At 41.5% G+C, this 22,273-nt stretch overlaps 4 protein-coding genes across 15 annotated transcripts in view; 1 reads left to right on the forward strand and 3 right to left on the reverse strand.

Annotated features, from left to right (window-relative positions):
* The window catches only part of Fstl5 (follistatin-like 5), a 37,991-nt gene that overhangs the window by 4,995 nt on the left and 10,723 nt on the right, over positions 1–22,273 (forward strand). The window lies entirely within an intron of this gene.
* LOC105189087 (acyl-CoA Delta(11) desaturase) lies at positions 441–5,285 on the reverse strand. Its single transcript, XM_019843975.2, has 5 exons — positions 4,754–5,285; positions 4,469–4,674; positions 3,375–3,557; positions 2,187–2,434; positions 441–1,824 (listed from the first exon to the last, which is right to left on the reverse strand). The coding sequence occupies exons 1-5, from the start codon at positions 4,856–4,858 to the stop codon at positions 1,787–1,789; spliced, it is 780 nt and encodes a 259-aa protein (XP_019699534.1). The 5' UTR covers positions 4,859–5,285; the 3' UTR covers positions 441–1,786.
* On the reverse strand, positions 14,295–17,969 carry LOC105189092 (uncharacterized). Its single transcript, XM_019843786.2, has 4 exons — positions 17,899–17,969; positions 17,045–17,445; positions 15,069–16,725; positions 14,295–14,732 (listed from the first exon to the last, which is right to left on the reverse strand). Exons 1-3 carry the CDS (start codon positions 17,959–17,961, stop codon positions 16,362–16,364), a joined length of 828 nt encoding a protein of 275 aa, XP_019699345.1. The 5' UTR covers positions 17,962–17,969; the 3' UTR covers positions 14,295–14,732; positions 15,069–16,361.
* Positions 17,676–21,008, reverse strand: LOC105188722 (hemolymph lipopolysaccharide-binding protein). 8 transcript variants are annotated; one of them, XM_025301002.1, is made up of 4 exons: positions 20,615–21,008; positions 20,440–20,507; positions 19,691–20,239; positions 19,184–19,480 (listed from the first exon to the last, which is right to left on the reverse strand). In XM_025301002.1, the coding sequence occupies exons 3-4, from the start codon at positions 20,153–20,155 to the stop codon at positions 19,184–19,186; spliced, it is 762 nt and encodes a 253-aa protein (XP_025156787.1). In that variant the 5' UTR covers positions 20,156–20,239; positions 20,440–20,507; positions 20,615–21,008. The 8 variants fall into 8 exon arrangements, with proteins under 8 accessions (XP_011148627.1, XP_025156787.1, XP_025156785.1 ...); XM_025301000.1 differs by having other exon boundaries at positions 20,440–20,553; XM_011150349.3 differs by having other exon boundaries at positions 19,691–20,217; positions 20,615–21,007.

The raw sequence follows: 22,273 nt of genomic DNA on the forward strand, positions 1-22,273 counted from the left end.
GAAAGCGCCAACCGACTCATCGGGAAAGCATTATCATTAATTATGCGATGCATCTGTATCCTACATGTGCTACCTTTGTCGCGCCGAACAGCTGCGACTTTTTCTACGTCCTAGATTTTTAACGAATACGAACGTGGAATGCAGGGTACGCGCAGCGCGCGCGCACGCCGCTCGCAGTCACATTTACAGAAACATTAGAATGATCGATACACGACGGTTGCTATGACAAAAATAGACAAATGTTCGTAATGTGTCTATATAGGGTAAATATGTTCGGCAGTTATATACCAACTTTCTGTGTGTGAGATACACACATACATACATACATACATATACACACACATACATGCATACATACATACATACATATATATACACACACACACACACACACATATATATATATTTATTATATATATATACATACACACACACATACAGGTATATGCGCGTATAAGGTGCGTGACGAGTGACACGGCCAAGTCGCGCAGGCGCTACCTGTAGACTCCGCGGAATACGCGATGATAAATACTAAATTTAAGCCCCGGAGGGGAGAGGGTGAAGCGCGGCGCGACGTCAGACTATCCGGATCGATAACACTTTTCTGGCGTCTCTCGTTCTTTTTTTATCGGCAAAACGTGACTTCACGTATGTAGGGCGTTTATATAAATCGTTGACCGCAGAGGTCACCGAAGCGTGCGGCCCCGCGTGTGATACATCCTCCGATAGGGATCGTGTGATAAAGCCTTTATTAAAATTCTACGGCGCTTAAAATAGACCGCCGTGGGACCGAGGCTGAGGGAAATATTCGCGCCAAGTCAGAAAACACCGCGCGGAATATCAACCTTCTATCGACCGGCGTAGCTGTAATGAAAAATAAAAAAGAAGCAGAGGTTTCAAATTACGAGATTTTTAGGAACGTAAATACGATTTTATTTCTTTGAAATTAATACGATAAAACATTCTCCTAGTTTATTTTACAACGTAATCAAAGTTTTCATTATCGTAAAATGGAGGTAGTTACACTATACGGATGAACACATAGCCGCGGATAAACACATTGAAATTAAATATGTTGAGTTAATAACAGTTCTTAACAATGAATCGAAACAATATGGACCGAGTTTAATGATTTATAATGCCATTTGCTATGCTCTTTTACACCCGCTACGTATACCCGCTTATACAAATGAATAACGTTCACACACGTTATGAATTATTTATCGTATTTATTTATCATACTTTGTTACTCGTGACATTTGTTATAACATTTCATACACGCTAATTGCATGATAAAAATAGTTACCTTTGGACACCTATGCTGTTATTACGGTTGTGAAAATATACTATCAAGCGTCAATAATGTTTCATTATGTTCTACGCGTTTCACGCATGAAGGAGATAACATAAATATAATCCTTAAACATAATTAAGCGATACGTATTATCTACGGAAATTCAGGCGGATAATCTGCTAATACGATGGTAACATTCAGTCCAAAATAACATAATTCATCGTGCCACGTATTACTCTCTCTCAGTTCGAGATACACGGTTCGAGATCACGTGTGGGATGTAGCCGGAGAAACGTAGCACTATTTATTCAATGCTCGAAGAGGTAAGAAAGAGCAGCCGAGCCGGCTGCTGGAGAGAAAGGACAACAAATATTACATTACTTGCAATTGTGCGCAACGAAGAAAGCGGAGAGTTGTATTTAGTCGCGGTAAAAAATACGACAAAAATCGGCAAGTGAATATAAGTGTGCCGGGTCTGTTGAAATGTTCGCTTCAATTTCTCCTTTCCTGCGACGGTATAAACTGGCTGTCTGGAATAAAAGTAAATACATGTAACATTGTCAGATAATTAACGAAGAACCATAGGCAACGAAAACGCTTGTCTGCTTTGCAAATAACTTATTTCTGCCGAATAAAGCCAAGTCACTCGGTGACTCAAAAGTCAAACCGAACTTTTTGACCGACCCAACGTATAATTGTATCGATGTACGGATTAATGAAAGTTGAGCATTGTGTCATGAGCCGAAGCAACCACGCTTATTGATTCCGCGTAGCTGATTGCACGCATTTTCGTTTTCTTTCAATATTTTCTTCTTTTCTCTCTCTCTCTCTCTCTTTTTTTTTATCTAAGAGCGCTTTTTCACTCAAGAGACAATCCCGCCTCACGACTTACATTTCGTCACGGAGCATGGCGTGCCATCGCCTTTATTCGCGCAGGATCTGTAGACGATTTCTTGGCTCGGTGTTCTCAAATCATACGCCAATCCTAACCAAGCCATGAGATGTATAAAGCCGGTCGACGGATTGAAACAGCCAAACTCCGAGGCCCTGTAGTCCCGTGGGAAGCTGTGATGATAATTGTGCCAGCCCTCACCGACGGAAAAGACGGACACTATCCAGTTTTCCGTCGGCTTAATAGTTCTGGAACAAGAAGGAAGGGAGGAAAGTTTCGCCGCTTGATCTGGGCAAACCAAGTTCTGCCGGAATCTCATGCAACAGATTATTCAAGCGGAACAACACAGCTTACAGCTTCCATCTATTAAAGCGTCTTCGTTCTAGAACTGTCTTAGGCAAATTTCCCTCCTCGAGAACCGCGCTCCTGATACGAGTATGTTTGCGCCCCGTGTTAGTTTAGCCGAAAAGAATTTTGAATCGTATTCCTCGTGACAAAAGACGAGAGTCGGAAGTCACTTTCTCTCGTAAGTATATCTTCCGGTTCGCGTGAAATTTGAATGGCTGTGAGCTCAAGCACGAACGAGGAGTATCGCTTGGTTATATTTATACGTTACAAGGAATTTGGAGCCGCTGTCTTCGGAGAGACTGAACTCGCGGTCTTATGTCGCTCAAAATACCGGACGATACGAAATGTTTTTGCCATTTACGACGAGAACAAATGGAATTGCCGGGTGAATCGGATTCAAGCTACGAACTCTTGTTCTTGAAAAAGTATGGCGCTTGCTTGTAAGATTAATCACCTCTCGGTGACCGGAGGAGTTACCGGGGGAAATTGAAGCGTGCCAGTTCGTTACGTTTTCGAGCGTACTTTTTTATTCAAAACTCTATGCAAGCTCCAATTTTCGCAAAACGACTGCGCTTCTTCCCCACAAACGTGTATCCTTCGAACGACCCGTAAATCGATTTTTCTCTCCTCCGCCTCTCCCTGCCTCTCTCTCTTTTACGAGAAACGCATAGCCATTGTAACGTTCGATCTCGCGTAATCCGATGGAAAGACACACACGTGCGAGTTTCCTCTCTCGCGATCATAATACTTTTCTATTTATATCTGAGCACAATCCGAACGCTCTGCCGGCCGATTCCGATGGTGATCGCGCGAACGTAAGCCCAAGAGATTATCGCGTACCTGTTGTAAGGTCGACAGCCCCATATGTGCGCGAAACTGTTGACGGCGAAAAGTGCGTTTAGTATCCAGATATAACGGAAAAGTATGGCGGTTATGGCTATGGCCCAAGTCTCGTTCCATAGGTAGACCGGTGTCAGACCCGGTAAAATGAAGCACAGCGGTGGCATGATCAACATATAATATCTGCAATAAAGCGCTACATGAGTGATACACATGGCCACGTTTAATACATCTAATGGTGCTGCATTTCTTTCATGCGACTCGTAGGTGATCCGGATACATCAATCAAAATAATTGCGATGTGCGCGCTCAATCCCGTTCTGCGACGAGAGATTTGTCTCTTTCATTCTCTCTCTGAATTCAACTTACTAGAACCTTCTTATTCCGGGTTAAAGATGTCGAACCTCGCAATTTTAGCCTCTTTGGTAATTTTACGAAATGATTTGCGATCACGACTGCGACTGCGACTGCTTTCGCTCAATGGCTCAAGCGGAATGGAATTGTGCTGCTTTGTGACCGTTTAATAATTTTAAAACCATTTGGTATATGCCGGCAGATTACACTGATTAAATTCGCAATCGTTACAGCTTGACTGTTCTATTAATATTGTATCAGTAATGTCGCGATACCGGCTATCTCGAATATTACTCAGTTACTCGTACCTTTATATTATTCGATATTAAATACTATTCGAATATTAAAATATCTAATTATCGATTTTTACTTTTATTTATTTTTTAAATCAATCCAAGAGCAGATACTCTGTTTTAAATATCTAGTTTTAATATGCTAGAATATATAAAAGTAAAATATGTAATCTCTGGCTGAAATATTCACTTTCGTTGACTTTACTTTAATACTTTTGACAAACAGACGAGAAGAACACACATATATATATATATATATTTGTTTTTAAAGAACACATAAATTTCATATAAAGAATTTTGTAGTTTCGAGTACCTGAGTAATTGGTTAGTACCCGTGATTTTATCACTGAAGTAATTGGAAATATAACTGATTTATATCGACAGAGTTAATTCAATTTCCGTAAAGAGAATCTCCCTTTATCGATATTTGAGAAATGTCAGACTCACTTGTCAGCGAAGCGTATGACTGGATCAGCATGAATGTCACTCATGTCTATATTTTTGATACCCTGCCTGACCGCTGGATGCATCTTCATCGTCAACCAGCCGATATGAGAAAAGACAAAACCGCGATTAGCGTTATGTGGATCCGCACAAGTGTCAGTGTACTTGTGATGGACACGGTGGATATGTACCCACCTGGACGGTTTGATCTAAAAAAGGGAATCTCTTAGGCAATTATCCGCTAGATACTTTCATACAATTGCTAATTATGATACCGCGGCACCTTACCAGACCATTCATGCAGTACAGCGTAATGAGTAATACTCTGAGTGGTAGTTTGGCGCTGTAGCTCCTGTGCGTCCAAAGACGATGAGTACCTGCTGTTACGCCCATGCCAGCTAAGTAACCAGTCGATATATCTGAATATGACAAGTTAAACAATAATGAAGTCAATTTGGAATCGTTGTTTTCTGATAAAAGTACAAGAGATACGTGGTCCCCAGTTTAATTCCCCAATAGGCGAGACTGTGGGTATAGATATCTTGTTAAGTGCACGGTGAAAATTTTCGTGTGAAGAATGCAGGAGCATCAGTGCTCCTTCAATCTTAACGAATTAACATTAATTAACATTCATTATTATTGGTTCACATTAAAAGCGGTAATGTCTGTAACTTCCATGCACTGAACATCACAGAGACTTATGAGCATTGTACAATGTGTTACGTATTACACACAGCTCGCGCATTAAGTCCAGTTAAACTCGGAACTATGTTGCTTCTAATAAAAAAGTCGCATCATCTTTCAACATCCAACTTAATTACGCGATATGAGATGCTTGTTGATAAAAAATTAATTGCAAAATTATAACGAAGAGAGAAATAATTGGCGATCTAATGAATACGTACGAAATGCCCAAGTCCAAAATTTTATCTTGTGAATTTGCATAATGAACATATAGAGCCCCACGGCGTGCAATAAAAATAAAATAAAGATATTGCTCCAGATTAACGGCTGCTTCGCCGGTATCTGCTCTTTCGGCGGTTGATCGAGAATCGAATTCGTGCCATTTTCCGTTCCCAACTGCGATGACTCTCGGCCTTTATTGTCCTCGTATTCGGTTATCGTCGGGCTGTACATTGCTGGAACAAAATGTTTGCGGCCATAGTACTACGTTTGTTTATTTCATCCGCATTGGCGCGGTCGTCTATTTGTCACGTGCGTTTGGAAATATACAATATATTCCGGCGAGAGACTTCCGAAAAAAAATCACGCTACCTCGAGAGAAACTACCGCGATAAATTATAAAGTTGGCGGCCTATAATCAATTTACCACGTCTTCTTGCGCGCGCTTGCGCGAGCCATAATTTGTCTGATTTTTCAGACTCGAACACCAATTTTGCCCAAAGTTTTATTCATCGAATTAGCGCATAGATCCTGGTATGCCCGCGAATATAAAAACGAGGATTACGTAGGAAATTGTAACTTTTCGCCTCGGGATTGCTTCTTTTGCGCGCGAACGGATCAAACGATATAAATCGTCGGGAAAGTAAGTAAAGCTTTCAATACTGAGATTTCGTTAGGTAACGCATTATTTTATAAAATTACACGGCGGACGAGCGACCCGGGCGAGGTTTTCATGCCGGTCTCATTACAGGGCAATTTCGTGTTAACGAGTAGCCATTGTTAGCCGTAACTACCGTCTCGACGGCCCGATATAATTATCTGCATTAGACAAGCGTCTAAATAAGCAGCGAGATGTACTTCTCGTTGCACATCAGCGATCGGAACGCGTTTTCCTCATGTGTGCGTGTTCCGCATTGACGGGTTGACTAAAACGAACAATAATTCCAGCATGCTCAGCTTTCTTTCCAGGAGAGGTGAGCGGCATTCCCGCCTGCATGCAATTTAAGTTTTGATCAAAGCAATCGTAACATGGCAACCGGTTTATTAACGCGAACTGCTTCCATGCGTTTAATCAAGTTTAATCTGCGAAAGTAAGAGCAAATTATCCGTTAGAAGGGTTACGAACATGAATATTTTTGCCTCTTCGATATGTGTTCGATTTCAATGATGCATTCACGGGTGCAAGTTATAACTTCGAAGAAATTCTTCAAGCATTTCTTCACATCCTACACATCAAACCAATATGATGTAATCTCCTTTTCAAGAACTTTTTTAAATAACATAATATTAAACAACATAAATTAAAAAACGAGGATCTTCTTTCGACCGCTCTTTATCCTATCTTATACCATCGTTAAATGAATATATTTATATTTAGTAAATGAAATAAATAACTAATGAAGAGAAGTGAATGAATAATTACATAAATGAGGTACAACTCCTGTTTAGGGGACCCACCTCCGATGACCTTGTCTGTTAGATATATTATCAAGGAGACCCTCCTGAATCACAATCAAAAGGTTTTAGCCGTCGCTCATTGTTTATTAAAAAGTTATTAACAAAAAAAATTGTACGAATGTAACGTAATTTTTCGAAAGTATATATATAGAAATGTAGGAAACAGTACATATAAGCGGGAGAGGAGCTTCGCCCTTGCCCGAATAAATCCTAACCTAACTTAACTTATTGCATCTTTATATGAAAAGATTTCTTTAAAACCTACAACACCAAATTGTATGCAGATATAATAAGTTAAATTGGGTTAGGTGATAGATCTTAAGAGAACTTTTTCAACAATGTTCAAAAATATATAAAGATGCAATAAGTTAGGTTAGGTTAGAATTTATTCGAGGAGGGGTTGCGGGGAAGGGGCGAAGCTCCTCTTCCACTTATATGTACTGTTTCCTACATTTCTATATATACACTGTGTTTGGATTAACTGTATGGAAAAATTTATGAAACTTCATTTGTTCATAACTTTGTTATAAACAATGAGCGCGGGTTAAAACTTTCAGAACATTATTCATTACAGAACAACATTACAGAACCTTGATAACATATACATATGTGATAACATATGTGAAAATTATTGACATCGGGAGATGGTCCCTATTTTTGCATAATTACCAAAAAAAATTTTTTGCGACTAAAAAGAACAGATAAAGTTGTAGGTCAGTAGTACGATGAATATATTCATGTATAGAACATGTATAGCATGTGCTCATTCCTTAAATATGTGCTCATTCCTTAAGCATGTGCTCATTCCTTAAGTATTACACAGTATCGGAAAATTACATTCTATTTACGAAACTTTTTTGTTAATTATTTTTTAATAAACAATGAGCGACAGCTAAGACCTTTTGATTGTTATTCAGGAGAGTCTCTCCTTGATAATCTAACAGACAAGATCATCGGAGGTGGGTCCCCTAAACAGGAGTTGTACCTTAAATGAATAAAATAATTAATAAAAGCTTCAATCTTTGCACACACGCACATACAATTAATATCCCATATAATGTGCCATAAACATGGCACATTATAATGTGCACGTATTAGAGATCCACTTTAAATCCAAATGTTTATTTAACGATATATATTTTTTCTTGCATATGACTTTACAATTACCATCTTTGCTTGCACGGATAACAACGTATGCGCTCACGTGCGACAATGAATCTCAAAATGCACCCGATTCGTTCGATTAAACAGCCGTTTGCGGGAACACCTGTGGCGAGTGCATTTTACTCGAATGAAGGCAATTTGTTATAACAGCAACGTGTCCAATTTCCAATCGATAAAAACTCGATTGAAGTGCACAGTGAAAGTGTATGCACAAAAACGTATAAAATCTCGCCCCACGATGATTATTCGTCCACTTTCCACGATCAGTACGTATTGTATACGAATTTTCGCCGTGATTAGCCGACATACTGCCAATTGGAAAAATTTTAGATGTTTGTCACGAGATAATCGTTTACGCATTACGGAGACAAACGATTATTAGGCCGGTAATATTAGCGTTCATTAGAGGGGAACATCAAAAAGCGAGCGACGGGAGCTCGAATTCGCCTTCTTTTTGCCGACTTTCGTTCCTCGCAGAGCCATTCTTCGTCCTTAATTCTTCGCCAGTAAGCTGTAGCGTTCGCTAACCGATTTTTTACGCTTACGCTTTATTAAAGTTCAAGTCGAGCGTGCCTACGTCTTATATATCTTCTTCCACCGATTTCATGAGACTTCAATATAGGACGTACTTTACCTCGCATTTCTCTCTCTCTCTCTTTCTGCGTGAGCGTGTGCTATAACTCTGCCCATCTTTACATATTCCTCTTTACATATTCCACCGAGTTAAGACTTTAATCTTCCTACGGAAGATCAAGCGGCGTGTGACTCATGTCCCAAGACAGGTGTCCTCAAAGTGGACACGTCCTCAAAAGACGACTCCTCTGGCCATTTTAGTTGGTTCGGGACGTAATTTGCGCGATCGCGGCAACATCTTGGCAAACACTTTGTCCTTCCGCCGGATTCCTTTATTCGCGCTTCGTCCGCTCGCGTTTCAAGCGGCCCTCGGGTTGTGATTTACGGCATAATAGCGGAAAATGGGCGCGCTCTCCGTAAAACGTAGTCGCGATTTCCCGGCCGTTTTGTTTGCCACGTGCAGATCGTAAGGATCCGCGCGCCACTGCCGCCGCAATGACTTACACGTTAATATGTATGAACCAGCCGGGGGATTTCCAGCTGGTGTAAATGCGGATAATGCGCCGCTATCGCTGCCGCCTGCATCGCCGCTCTGGATTCGCGGTTTACAATCCCCTTCCTGTAATTCCGCCTCGGGCTTAATCCAACGAAAATGCACGCTAAATCGCGTTCGGTTTCGAAACAGCGGGTAAGAAAGTATGATCGTGCAAGCGGCCATAAAGTTACACGCGAAAGTGTGCACATGAACTGCTTCGAGTAACTCGGCGCAAATTCACTTAATAACGTGGTGTTTACTTCTGCACTCCAGTACCACGTCAACCGAGTATTTTTATGCTCATCCACTCTTAGTTATCTTAGCTATCGTCCGGTTGCTCAACGAGTATTACATCCGAGTTACACGAATACTTCGAGTAACCAAAGTTATTGGGGTATTCGGGCATGTAAGTAATCTGCTATAAAGATATCCCAGCATCATTAGTACTATCTAGTTGCGGATATTCGCGTAGTCAACAAACTGTGGAATTTTATAAAATAAAACGAAGCAGTCGATACTCTCTGCCATATATTTCCGAATTTTCTTTTGTGTTCTGATATAAAAATTATCAAGATTTCATAAAGTATTGATTTTTTATTTGCTTGCCTTAATATTTTTGTGCACAGGATGAGCCGAAGAATAAAGAAGAAATAATATGAATAAAAAATTGGATACTCTCGAGTATCCGGATAACAGCCGGAAAAATCCCGGTATACCCGGTTAGCAACAAGATATTCGGGTAGTTCCGAAGTTGACGTTGCTAATGGTTGTAGGAACGTTGTTTGCGAGCTGTTTTTCAATGTGCGAAATATCGTTTCTTCGCCATAGAAGTGGCCCTTTCTAACCTCTGAAGGAGCATGACATGGCAGAGCTCTTTGACATATCGGGTTGATATATCGGCAACTTGGACGAGAGCCCCGTCAAAGTTACAGCCCGATAAGAGGAAAATCATGCCGGTGGTTCATTTTCCAAAAATATATCTATTCGCGTTTGCGATTGCGACGTAACGGGATCGATGTTGGAACTTATATCGATAAGTGCTACTGTTGCTACTCTATCACTCTCTCTGCCTTTCGATTATACTCTATTCCGGCTTCGTCTATTCCGGCTTCTCGTGAACGACAGATACGGTATGCCGATAGGGTCAGAACCGGAGTTTCCGAGTTTGCCTTGGGCCCTTTTCTCGCATAGGTTGCATACAAACAGGGCGATTTTTCAGATGTATCTTCTACTTGAAACAGTCGATACACACATTTGCACATACACACATGCACCTTGGCGCTTTGCTTCTTTTGTACATTATGTAAAAGCCGTTCGGACACGTGTAACTGTGCACAATACGCGCGACCTTTATTGCCGAGCCTTCGCCCGCTTTGACAATCTCGGCTGCTGCATATACACCAGAAAGGCTTTGTACAGGAACAGCAATTTCGGTGTTCGAAAATGTAGCGAGCGGTGTTCTGAACATTCATCAAGAGTGTAAGAGCGCTGTAATGGTATCTAGCTCATTCGCGGCGATATGCTTTACAACATAAACCGATTCATGAAAGCTGATCGGGCACGAGAGAACCGAGTCATGATTCAAATGAAATTTTGCAGTATATACTGTAGCGGGGGATCTGAAAAGTTACTTTATTAATGGGACACTGTGCAGGGTGTTAACGGTATTAATGCAAAATGCAACGAAATTGTAAAGCCGCGCCGAGTATGCCGAAACTTTCGGTCACATTGCCCTTTCTCTCGGCTCAGCACAATGTAACGTGAATGGCAACCCCAAACTTCTTCATTCCGATTCATTTTGCGCGCGATAGACTCGTGACAATCTCATGAGAGGTAACAGGATAGATTAATATCGCAACTAAGACGATAACGAGAGAGATGCAGTGCGTGGAATAATATTTGTCCGCCAACGGCGAGATTCTGTCGACGCGCTCCGATTTAAGAATTTCAAAAGAATTTATCTATCCCGAACTTGCCCGGACGGCAAGTTTCACTTATAAGTCATTTTGCGAAAAATTCTGCGAATGTATTTGTGTCTGTGTGTGTGTGTGTGTGTGTGCACACAACGCACAAACAGCGAGTCCCGCGTCCGCAGTATCCGCACCCCGACATTTTCGCCGTTGAGCGGAACAGCGCGATATAAATCACTCGCACGGATACGCGTTATTTCCATGTAAGGGTAAAAGTTTTCGTTGTTAACTTCGAAACTCGCGTTCGCATCACCCTGCACAATCGAAGACCGGTGCTCCTAAGCGATTAATGGTAACTGTTGCGCGTGCTGTACTTACTGCGAGGGTGGATCGACAGGCACGTAAATGCGCGACTTTGGAAAAGCTATCGGACAAACTAGACAGAACTGTGACTATATGGGACGTGTCGACGTGCACATCGCTTTCCGTTGAACTCGTGGAGAACGTCTCGTGAAGCGACGTATGGTAGCACGGTGTTTATAAGGGATCCGGTAAAGGATCTTGACTATCGCTTAAAAATCGGCCGCACCTCGTGGAGGGGAGAATGCGCGCCACTATTCGTGGGATGAATTCTAGAGATCGATCTAGAGATCTCTAGAAGATGAAGATGTCTCCCGAAGCTTTTAGCTATTTTATTCCAGTTTCCTACCTACTCTTTATTCGATTTCTATAAAATGTCGGTTATTATCGTGCTCTTTAATTTCTTTTTCTTTTTCCGACGTTGATAAATCATCCGTTGATGTCGACACACACATACGAGCGCGCGCGCTCACCGTTACATGACGATATAATAATAATGCAGCCGGTTTGAAAGAACTTGCTAAAAGTAGGCGATAGATCGATAGAAACTGCGATAATGGTGCAGCTTATGTAATATGAGAGGAGAGTATGAAACGGGCTTTACGATGAAACAGCCAGACAGGCTTTTCCCTTCAGATGTTCGGTAAGAACACGGCATTGTGATGCAAAGAATCCCTTCATGGTGGAATAATGCAAAGGCTTACTGCATTTGATCGTTCAACTTGATCGTTCGACTAGGCTGCGGGATGATTTTCATCTTTTGTATTATTAGGTTGTTCGAAAAGTTCATTTCATATTTAGGGCGCTCCACATTTCTATGTAATCAGTGTGAGCGAGAACAGTGAGGCTCCAGATCTTGTCAACTTTCTCGGATCTCGCCAAACAAGTTTGCAGACATTCCTAAATGCAAGTCCATTTTCTTAGAAATCAGTATGGAAAACGGAGAATCCAAAAGTCTACTTTCGCCATGTGTTGCTGTATTGTTTTAAGTGTGAATGGTTGTCCATGATCTCTTGTGTGACTAACATTATACGTAGGCAGCCTGAAAAGTTCTCGACTTGACACATACATGGCATTAGAAACTGTCAAACTATAATTGTATTGGAAAGTGGCATCCCTGATAAACCCATGTCAAATTTTATTCGATCTGTCAAATCATTCGAGTAATAGCACCAATTTGAAAAAGCTTTGTGCAAGATGGGTGCCGCATTTGCTAACAATTGACCAAAAACGCATTCGAATGCATATTTCTCAAGCGTGTTTGGATCGTTTTAAGCAAAATAAAATGGATTTCAAGCGTCGTTTCATAACTGTTGATGAAACTTGGATCCATCACTATACACCAGAGCGAAAGGAACCTTCCGGAATCACACTTTAATGACGGTATTGAATTATTGGGAAAACGTTGGAATAAATGTATTGAAGTTTTAGGAGATTATATTGAAAAATATAACATATTTCACGGCAAAAAAATTTTCTTTCATTGTTAAGTCGAGAACTTTTCAAACTGCTCTCGTATTAACATTATATGGAATCCGATTATCATCGCCTGTGCAAAGTGTCGACGAGTTCTCTAAATGCAACGGTCATTCGAGCATTTTTGTGACTGTGTAAAACGAGAATCTTAAAAGATGTTGACACCAATATGTTCGAATCGTTTTATTTCTGATACATTAGTCTTTCACGTTGATGACGATTAGTATTTATTCGAAAGCATTGGTACTATTGCTACATTTTTTATATTATTTTGCTAACATATCGACTCCCGATTAAAATTCAATTATCTTTCAACGACGCGATCGAGATAAAACAGTTTCGATTTGTTTTTGGAAAAGATCTTTCGTCATTTTCTCAAGAGTAATTAAAATATGGAGTATTTCTTGCCAATTGGACAGAAATACTGGTATCTTGTTCGATTCATAAATTTCACTTAATCAAGTTGATCTTCCACTTTACTACAATCTCCACCTGCACTTGGATCTTGATACGTGAATTGCCTACGTCACAAAACCCGTAATAGCGAAAGAAAAACAACTCGAAGTAAAATGTAGGTATTTAAATGCACGGAATTGGATATAATTGATTCCTTATAGTTTACGTCAGACTCATTCGCTGTTGGATAATACGCATTGTTCTATGCCTTTTATTTTGACCTCTTTAACGATAAACCGCCATGATATAGAATGCAATGGCATAGACTTTCTCCTTGTTAACTATTGTAACGTAATCTAAAAGGTCCACGGGAAACTTGTTCAATATTTATAAATTCTAAAATTTCTCTCTCCCTTCCTTCCACCTCCTCTCTTATCTCATTCTCTCTCATTGGAATTGATAGTGTTGCTTAGTCAATTGTTTGAATTGGGTTTCCATAGTCAAACGCGATGCATCTTTCAGCCACGAAAATCAAAGCAAGTTGCATGGGGTTGCAATCGGCAGTAGTATTGCATGCTACATGGTATAACGTTGCGTCACATAGGTATAAAACGCAGTCATGTCAGTAGTCAAAGAAAGTCGGTCGGGTAACCGTTAATCCTATTCTAGTATCTGCAATCCGGCGAATAATGTTAATCTAAAAAAGACGCAGGCAGAACGAATACTAATTTGAGAAAAGTGCCGGGTAATATCATTGACGGAGCCGAAGTAATCAAATCGGCGGTCGTCGATCGACTGGTTCCGATGAAAGAGCCGATGAGAAATTTTTCTACGAATGAAAAGATAAGGAGATATAAAAAGGCGCGCGCGAGAGGGGAATAATACTCTTTTTAAATAGAAATATACGAAATGAGAAGTATAACGTTAAAAAAAGCAGATATTAAGTTACGGATGGACGTTCCGAAAGTTTCGTAATCCCCAGGAGTTCGAGAGAGAAAGAGAGAGAGAGAGAGAGAGAGAGAGAGAGAGAGAGAGAGAGAGAGAGAGAGGAGAGGGGGGGCCGCGGAGAAGGAGAGAGCCAATTCAACAGATCGAACTTGCTGCGAATAACAGAGGTCACACTGCGCGTGAACTCGTTACACACAGAAAGAATTGTATTGAAAATATTGAAGAGGACACGCCATCCTATAACAATAACAAGGTGAAATGTCGAGGCAGTAGTTGAAACAAGTTGGATGGGGTTCCAATCGACAGCACAAAGGATACGTTTGCAGACGCGGGAATAGAGGCGATGGAGTATAGGTTCTCTTCCTTCCTTCCGCGATACCAATTGTTGCCATGCCCCCACGTTTCGATTTGCTCAGCGCAGCTTTTCTTAGAGCTTCCTTGTCCTTTATCGCTTTCGCTTTCGCTTCTGCAATGGCAGCGGCGTCCGCTTTTGCAATGGCAGCGGCATCCGCTTCTGCAATGGCAGAAGGGCTGCCTTCGACGTCTACAAGAAAGAAAATCTCATTCTTCTTCTCTTATTTCTACTTTTACGTTATTCGCGTTATTCTCGTGTAAATTTACAAACGGAATTAAATAAACAAATATATACATATTTTAGCCGCATGCTTTTTATGTTTTATTATATAGCGTTACATGCAGAATGCTGAAAAGGGAATTTAACTATTTCAAGAACATATCTCTCGCTGTTCTCCGATGCTTAATGCGATACATTTTATGTCGAGAAGATTTACCGAACGACATGGGACAAAAGCGTTTTCTCAAAATATATTTCTTTCTTTTTTGCCTTAGCAAAATTAATGAAATTTTCGATATGGCATACCTCTTTGATCATTATCGATCGTCCTGTCATTGCTTGCCATTAATAGAGCTGCAGCATTTTCAGATGTTGTGATTGCATCAGCGTCAATCACTGCAGCTGCCTTGCCTTCGGCAGTTATTTTTGTTGCGATCATATCAACGTCACCGGTTGTTGCGATTATATCAACGGCTGTTGTATCGCCATGTATTACTGTTGTATCGCCGTGTATTGTCGTTGTATTGCCGTTTTTGACATCCGCAATAGTTGACATGTCGATTACATTAAACCGACCAGCTATCTCGAGTTCAGCTATATCTTGTTGCTATTAACAGTTGTCAATGCGTAAATTCATTTGCAAAATTTTCTCTTGTTTCTACCGTTTGTTATATTTACCTAGATTTGTTTAAGCAATCGGTTCGTTTTGCATCAGTCTCGATGAATTAAAGGAAAAAAAAAAACGGACGAAACGTATCGTACATTTAAAAAAAATTTTTATTCTAAAAATATCGGAATTCTGTTTCTATCATGCGTTTGTTTCGCGTATACACATGTAGAAAAAACTCTATTCTAATTGTTGAGGTAGAATAAATCGGAGAGGTAGAATAAATCGGATTTTGCGGTTTGATCTGTCAGCACAACAGAGAGTTTCATTCCCGGCTTAAAATTAAACATTTCCTTCCCTCGTTTTCTAAAATAAAAAATCCGAAGGTAACGCCTTGATGTTATATAGTGTCTCTAAATTAATCGACGATTAAATTATCGCGTATCCTTATCGTTGTTAACTGAGATGTTAATCGAGACGTTAAACGAGTTACTGATGTATAGTCGGTCAAGTAAGAGCGTGATCGAGTTAATTTATAAAAAAATTTATCAAATAAAATTTTTAAATACATATATGCATTGTACTCGACGAGAAGAAGAATGTAATTATGTCAATGATGCGTCCAGTCACCACCGGCGTCGATAATTGCCTGGCATCTCCGAGGCATGCTTTCGACCAAATTGACGGCGTATTGTAACGGCAAGGACATCCAAATAATTGGCCGTCGCAATCGTCCGATGCAAATCCCATTGAAAATGTGTGGGCATTAAGCGGAAGCTTCGTGGAAAACGCACGTACACTTTGAAGCAGTTATCTTGCGAGATTCGTCGGATCGCCATCAATTTGGTCGAAAGCATACCTCGCAGATGCCAGGCAATTATCGACGCCAGTGGTGACTGGACGCATTATTGACATAATTGCATCCTTGTTCTCATCGAGTATACAATGCATATATGTATTTAAAAATTTTATTTAATAAATTTTTTTATAAATTAACCCGACCATGCTCTTACTTGATCGACTGTAACTTGTGTCATTGACTGATCATCGGCTGGATAGACGGCCTCCTTTTCAACGAGTTCTTCGCAGCGACATATTAAACGACCACGAGGAAGATGAGGCAAGTAACTGTCCCAATGGCCGCTTTGCAAGTTCTTCAGTGTCAACTGTTGCAAGTGATATGGCCATTTCTCGTCTGGCTGCCTGCGAGCGTAAAATGATACGCGTGTATCTTCGAAACGTGTGATTTCCGTTATGACACTTTTGCCGAGATAACTGATCCGAATGTAGAGCGAGATTGTGGCCGCGGTGTCTTGCAAGTTTTCGTCCAGCAAAGTGTGAATTCCCATCGTGGACCTTAAATCACAATCACCGCGTTTTAGTAGACCCCCGGGATTGTGTCACGGTTAAGCGGAGTCCAGCATGGTGTGTAACTAATTATGCTCGCTAATGATACGGAACTAAATAACTCGAAATTTGCGCCGTATGTTTTCGTAGCGTAGCCGCGACAAAATAAGATGCACATGTATCTGCATTGTCGGCTGTTTCTCGACACCATATAGCTCTCTCTAGTAGTCAACGCGATAGTCGGGAAACTAAGGCGATCGAACGAAACCCCGACGAGAAAATAAGTCTGCCTGTCCTCGAGCAGTATTCTAATTCTCGGTTCCATTACCTCGAGATAATTTGTCGCCTGTAGAAGTCTGACAAGTGTTCCGCCAATTCGTTCCGCTCTCGCATCTGCTTCCTGATGCCACTCAGAAGATCATTAACCGGCACAATGACGAAGCCCACGCTCTGGCACGAATCCATCTCGAAATACTTGCACACTTCCTTCCGTACGTGGAGTTGGACATCGATGCCGCTGGCTTCTTCCTCGAAGAAGCTCGCTGACACGCAGAAGACGACGGATCTACCGCCGTAAAACTTCTCGTTCTCCTCGCTGGAGCCGCGATAAGAACGGTAATCACGCCGGTTTGGCGACAGCGACGTCCATTCATCGTCCAGCATGCGAAACACGATGGACGTTTTCTTCAAGATCACCTTGTCGAACTCGGATGCCCACGGGACAAAGAGCTGTCATTGCGTGCGAATATTCGACAGATATCAATTTTTTGTGTTATAAGAACGAAGGGGAGGAAAAAAGACGAGGAAATCACAATAAATTGGGGGGTGGAGATTTTCTTTCTTTCTTTCTGGTTTCCTCCCCCCCCCCCCTCTGTCTCCCCTCTCTCTCTCTTTTTTCCCTTCCTCTTCTGTTCTGTTCATATTTAATTTTTCTTCTTATTCTTTTTTTTTTTACTTTGATTATATTTAATTATGCCAAAGAGATGATTCCCGTAAATGCAACGCTATTATGATGTTAACATGGTAAAGAAGGATGAAAATTACATGTTTCCGATATACTATTAATTTACTTACAACCTATAAACGATCGATACGAATCGACGTGAAGAATCTTGATATAAAATATCGCTTAATTTAACAATCGCCGTGTCCCGATTATCAGCTTGAGACATATTTACTTACATTTTCCACAGCAATCTCCAGCATCATCAGGTGCAGATCATTCGACACGATAAGCGATGACATTGCTGATTAATTAACAAACCGTAACGTTGCGCGTTCACCGTTATCTTACATAATTCATTCCTTTCCTCTCGCATAGTCCGCAATTAATATTACGACGGATTTAACACAACGTTGAGACTGGAGCGCTTGCGAGCCATTGTTTATTGGTATTTTATTTCCATCGATTATGTAATTTGCTCGAGTGAAGCGGCGCACCTGAAAGCAGTCGAAGCCAGCGCCTGTTGCACCACCTCGAAATGCACATATCGATATCTCATGAAGCCCGCTTTCGCTCGAAATCAAAAGATAAGGCGAATTCGCACGAGTGCAATTGTTTTCGGACGGATTATCCGTAACTGCGGGGGCAACTCGTAAACTGTATAATTCTCTTGCTTCAGACGCAGTTCACTTGCAAATTCAATTTTCTCACATCGCTGCTAAGAGCGGAGCACGGCTTATAAGAGCGGAAAATATGTGCACGCGGTATTTCATGCGTGGAAAGTGCGTGAAAAATAAAATGAGAATGGCGAGAGAAACAGGGTCAACAATCACGCGATTCATGAGCCGTACAACTCGAACGTTAAATCTTAATTAACGCGAAATACGCGCATTTTTTTTATCGAGTGCCGATTACAGGTGCGCGGTAACGTGACTTATTTGAGGGAATATCGCGATTTTATACGCCAACGTGCCGCATAACGATCACGCATATGTTTATTTATTTATGTTCTATAAATCACTACGCAGGCAGTTATAACACAAACTTTTGGCTCGAGCGTGTAAAAAAAATGTAATCAAAATGTAAGGATTGACTTACAGACCTACGGTTAGCATATATCAAATATAAACGATAATAGCGATACCATGAACAATAATAATACTTGCGGATACACACTATCTATCCTATCGGTAACGATTTGAATGGATTACATTATCGTTAATATTTCGACGAATTTGATGTAACGCAAAGATAGCAATTATACCGTCCACCGTTCGGCGGTGTCCGGTCCCTCTCGATGACTATAATTCGCGGCCCGAATATGATACGCATTCGGAATTAGTTTTGCGTCCCCTGCTCCCCCATTTTCCGCGTGCGCGCGCGCTCCTCTATTTCGTAGGTGATTTAAACCGTCGGGATCCGGCAAAATCGGGACCATAAATACCACTCGACCGGCTCGCATTGCTGCATCGTCGATGCCGCTGTAAATCCTTGACGCGGGATGTGCGCGCCGGGATTTTGTTCTCAGTGCAAAACTTGCATCAGTGGCAGTTCACAAAGGAATGGAAACGGGACGTCGCACGCGACGTCGTCCATGCCGCCTTCTTTCATTAAAGCGCCGCAATGTTGTCTGCCGCCTCCGTTATCGGGCTGGCCACCCCATTTGTCGCTCCACCTGGTGTAACCGGTTTTTGCTAAAGAATCTCCCAATACCGTGACCCAATCACCCTCTTTGTAAAGATCATGCACGCCTAGGAAGGCCTCGTCAGGATACACTGCGCCTTTGATCGGTCCTGAGTGATTAAATATCTCCAGTAATACCTGAAAGAGGGTCAATGGGATACGACGTTAGCGTCGGCCGCTAACGGAACGAATTCGCGATGAGCGAAATCGCGATTCAGCAGGAATTAGCTTAGACGATGCGCGCAGGACCCTTCGGCTGCTTTCTTCACGTCCGAGGCGAGATATCGCGTGGAGATTAAAGCAGGACGTAGAATTTAGAACACTTTACGCGGCATCGGCCGTACTTACGTGCGCTTCCGCGACGGAATTAATGATCGCGAGGTGACCCCCTTCCTCGTTGCAGATCTTCCTCGCGTCGTTCCACGTGACAGCCCTCGTGTGCAGCTTGTGCGCGCCAATACCTCCCGAATAATGATAATCGTCCCTCATCGGGCTGCGCAGACCTACGTTGCATGTGCACATCATGCCTTGCACCATCACGTTCCGGCTGTAGAGTTGCTCGAGATGCTGCTGCCTTTGCGTCAACCAGCCCGATTGTCCGGGGATCGCCGTGCTATTGACCGATGTCAAGCATGGACAGCCGGATTCGGGATTATTGACGCTCGTAGACGCGTCCTGCGCACCGTCCAAATTCCTGTCGGTGGACGGGAACGTTTCGAAATCTCCATTGGACGGAAGAGGTGGCGGTGCCAAGACGAACGAGCGATCGTGAACGCTAAGTAGCGCAATGCAGCCGATGAGTAAACGATACATCGTACCACCTCCTGAGAATCTGCGGCTCTTCCGAGATTAGTCCGTAAGCACCCTTCTGAGACCTACGACCGAGCGATCGTCAAGCTTCAGGAAGATAGAGGTATTCCCAGATGCAACATGATGATGGAAGAGAAAGATATTTATTTATCGGGCGTTATGTAAAATCGTGTTTAACGTATTATAATAACAAGGATCAAATAAAAATCTCGTGTGTCGAATGCAAAACGAGCAGCGGAATTGGAAAATAGCAAACCACGAATCGCGGCACTTGGTATCATATTCACCTTGGCTGACTGATGATAGGCTACACGACTTGCGGTAATAATTATCCCAACACGCGTATCTGGGAGTTCTGGACAGATTCCAGCAGCAGAATTTGAGAGTGACAGACGACAAGTCTGGACAGACGACAAGCCTGGTATTCACTTTGGAGTATTAACGGTGGACTAAACGACTTACGGTGTGTAATCGTCACAATGCACCAGATCTTGGAACACGGAGGAGACTCAAGGATCCACTCGAGATGTATCCAACCCGGTTTTCCGGCTAGCACTCGTTTTCCGAAGGAAGACGTGCGTACCAAACCGAGATCAAAGGAGAACTAAGATGCCCTTTGTATTGCCGGCGCGTCCCTACTGCTACCCAACTGCTCAGCAAACCAAGACAGGCCGGACGACCCTCCCAAAAAGACTACACAGCGGTATTCTATCATCAGCGATCGTTCAAAGGCCAGGGGCAGTGGTTCGCAAACACACGAAGTTGAGACCTTGACGTTTCCTGGCTTACATCTGTCTCTAAAATTGCCTCGAATCCAGCGATTTTAAGGCGATTGACAAGAGAGAGAGAGAGGGAGAGAGAGAGAGAGAGAGAGAGAGAGAGAGAGAGAGAGAGAGAGATCTATGTTTCCACATTTAAGCAGCATCTTTTTTCGTTGACGAAACGTATTTATTTGTGCGATATAATATTAGAGTTGCTTGGGATATCATCCCAAGCAACTCTAATATTATATCGCACAAATAAAAAAGTTATTGCGATGTGTTTAGTATCATAAGGGAGAGCCGCGTGTTACCGTTATCAAGGGAAATGATAAAACATTCTCCACCTCCTCCTCGTCCTGTCGCCTGTTATTGTTATCACATCGTGTAGCCGTAACTCGATGTTAATTCTTTCTATTCTGACGCTAAAAGGCCTGCCAACTACACGTTGAAGTCGATATATTTCCCTGAGAGTCGCGCGTTCGCACAATATCTTGCATTTCGCATACAAACGCCATTCTTACGGTAAATTTCCGAGTGCCCGCGTGGGCGAGTATAAAATATAGACGAGCCACGTTCGAAGTTGGCTGGAAGATTTAAGACGGGCCAACCTCTACCGTGTAAACGTCTCCGGAATATACCACTGTAAATTTTCAGACATACAGAACCGCAGCGATTTCCTCCCTTTTCTTTCCGGGGTTGATAACTGGAAGTAGTCTAGTAGTCAGACTGGATTAGGAGGACATAAATTACGAGTAACCGTTAGATAATTGGGGAAAGTACGAATTATTTTCGGTATTGAATGGAATCGCATTCCTGACGAGCTCGACAATGCCATTTGTTGTACGCTATGAAGTTTCTCCTGATCCGATTTAAGAGAATAAGAATATTTTATAAATTTAGGTATGATAATTCACTATGTATATGTGTAATTTTTCTGATATATCAATATTATTTAGCTTAAATATAAAAATTGAAAATTCAAATTATAATATAAAGAGCCCAAACAGTATATGTATTTATACGAAATGTCTTGAGAAAAAAATATAAAAATAAATTGATATAAAAAAAAAAAAAGACTATAAATTATCCTTTTTTTTTTAACGAGAATACGAATGTTAAATTTTACGTGATTTATATTAATCGACATGGATTCTACCTTTCTTTTAAGTCTACTAATATAAACAACAATTGTATATATCTATATGTATTATAAGATCACACTTTTGCATAGTATTTTTGACAAGTTTGACACGTTGTTTCTACAAGTTACATCTTTTATATAAACCTACCTCAGAAAAAAAAACTATAACAATAAAACAGATAATATGAAAGAATGGATTTAACAGCGACTTTATACGAT

The sequence above is a fragment of the Harpegnathos saltator genome, unplaced genomic scaffold (assembly GCF_003227715.2).
Source record: "Harpegnathos saltator strain DR-91 unplaced genomic scaffold, Hsal_v8.6 scaffold4, whole genome shotgun sequence".
NCBI lineage: Eukaryota > Metazoa > Arthropoda > Insecta > Hymenoptera > Formicidae > Harpegnathos > Harpegnathos saltator.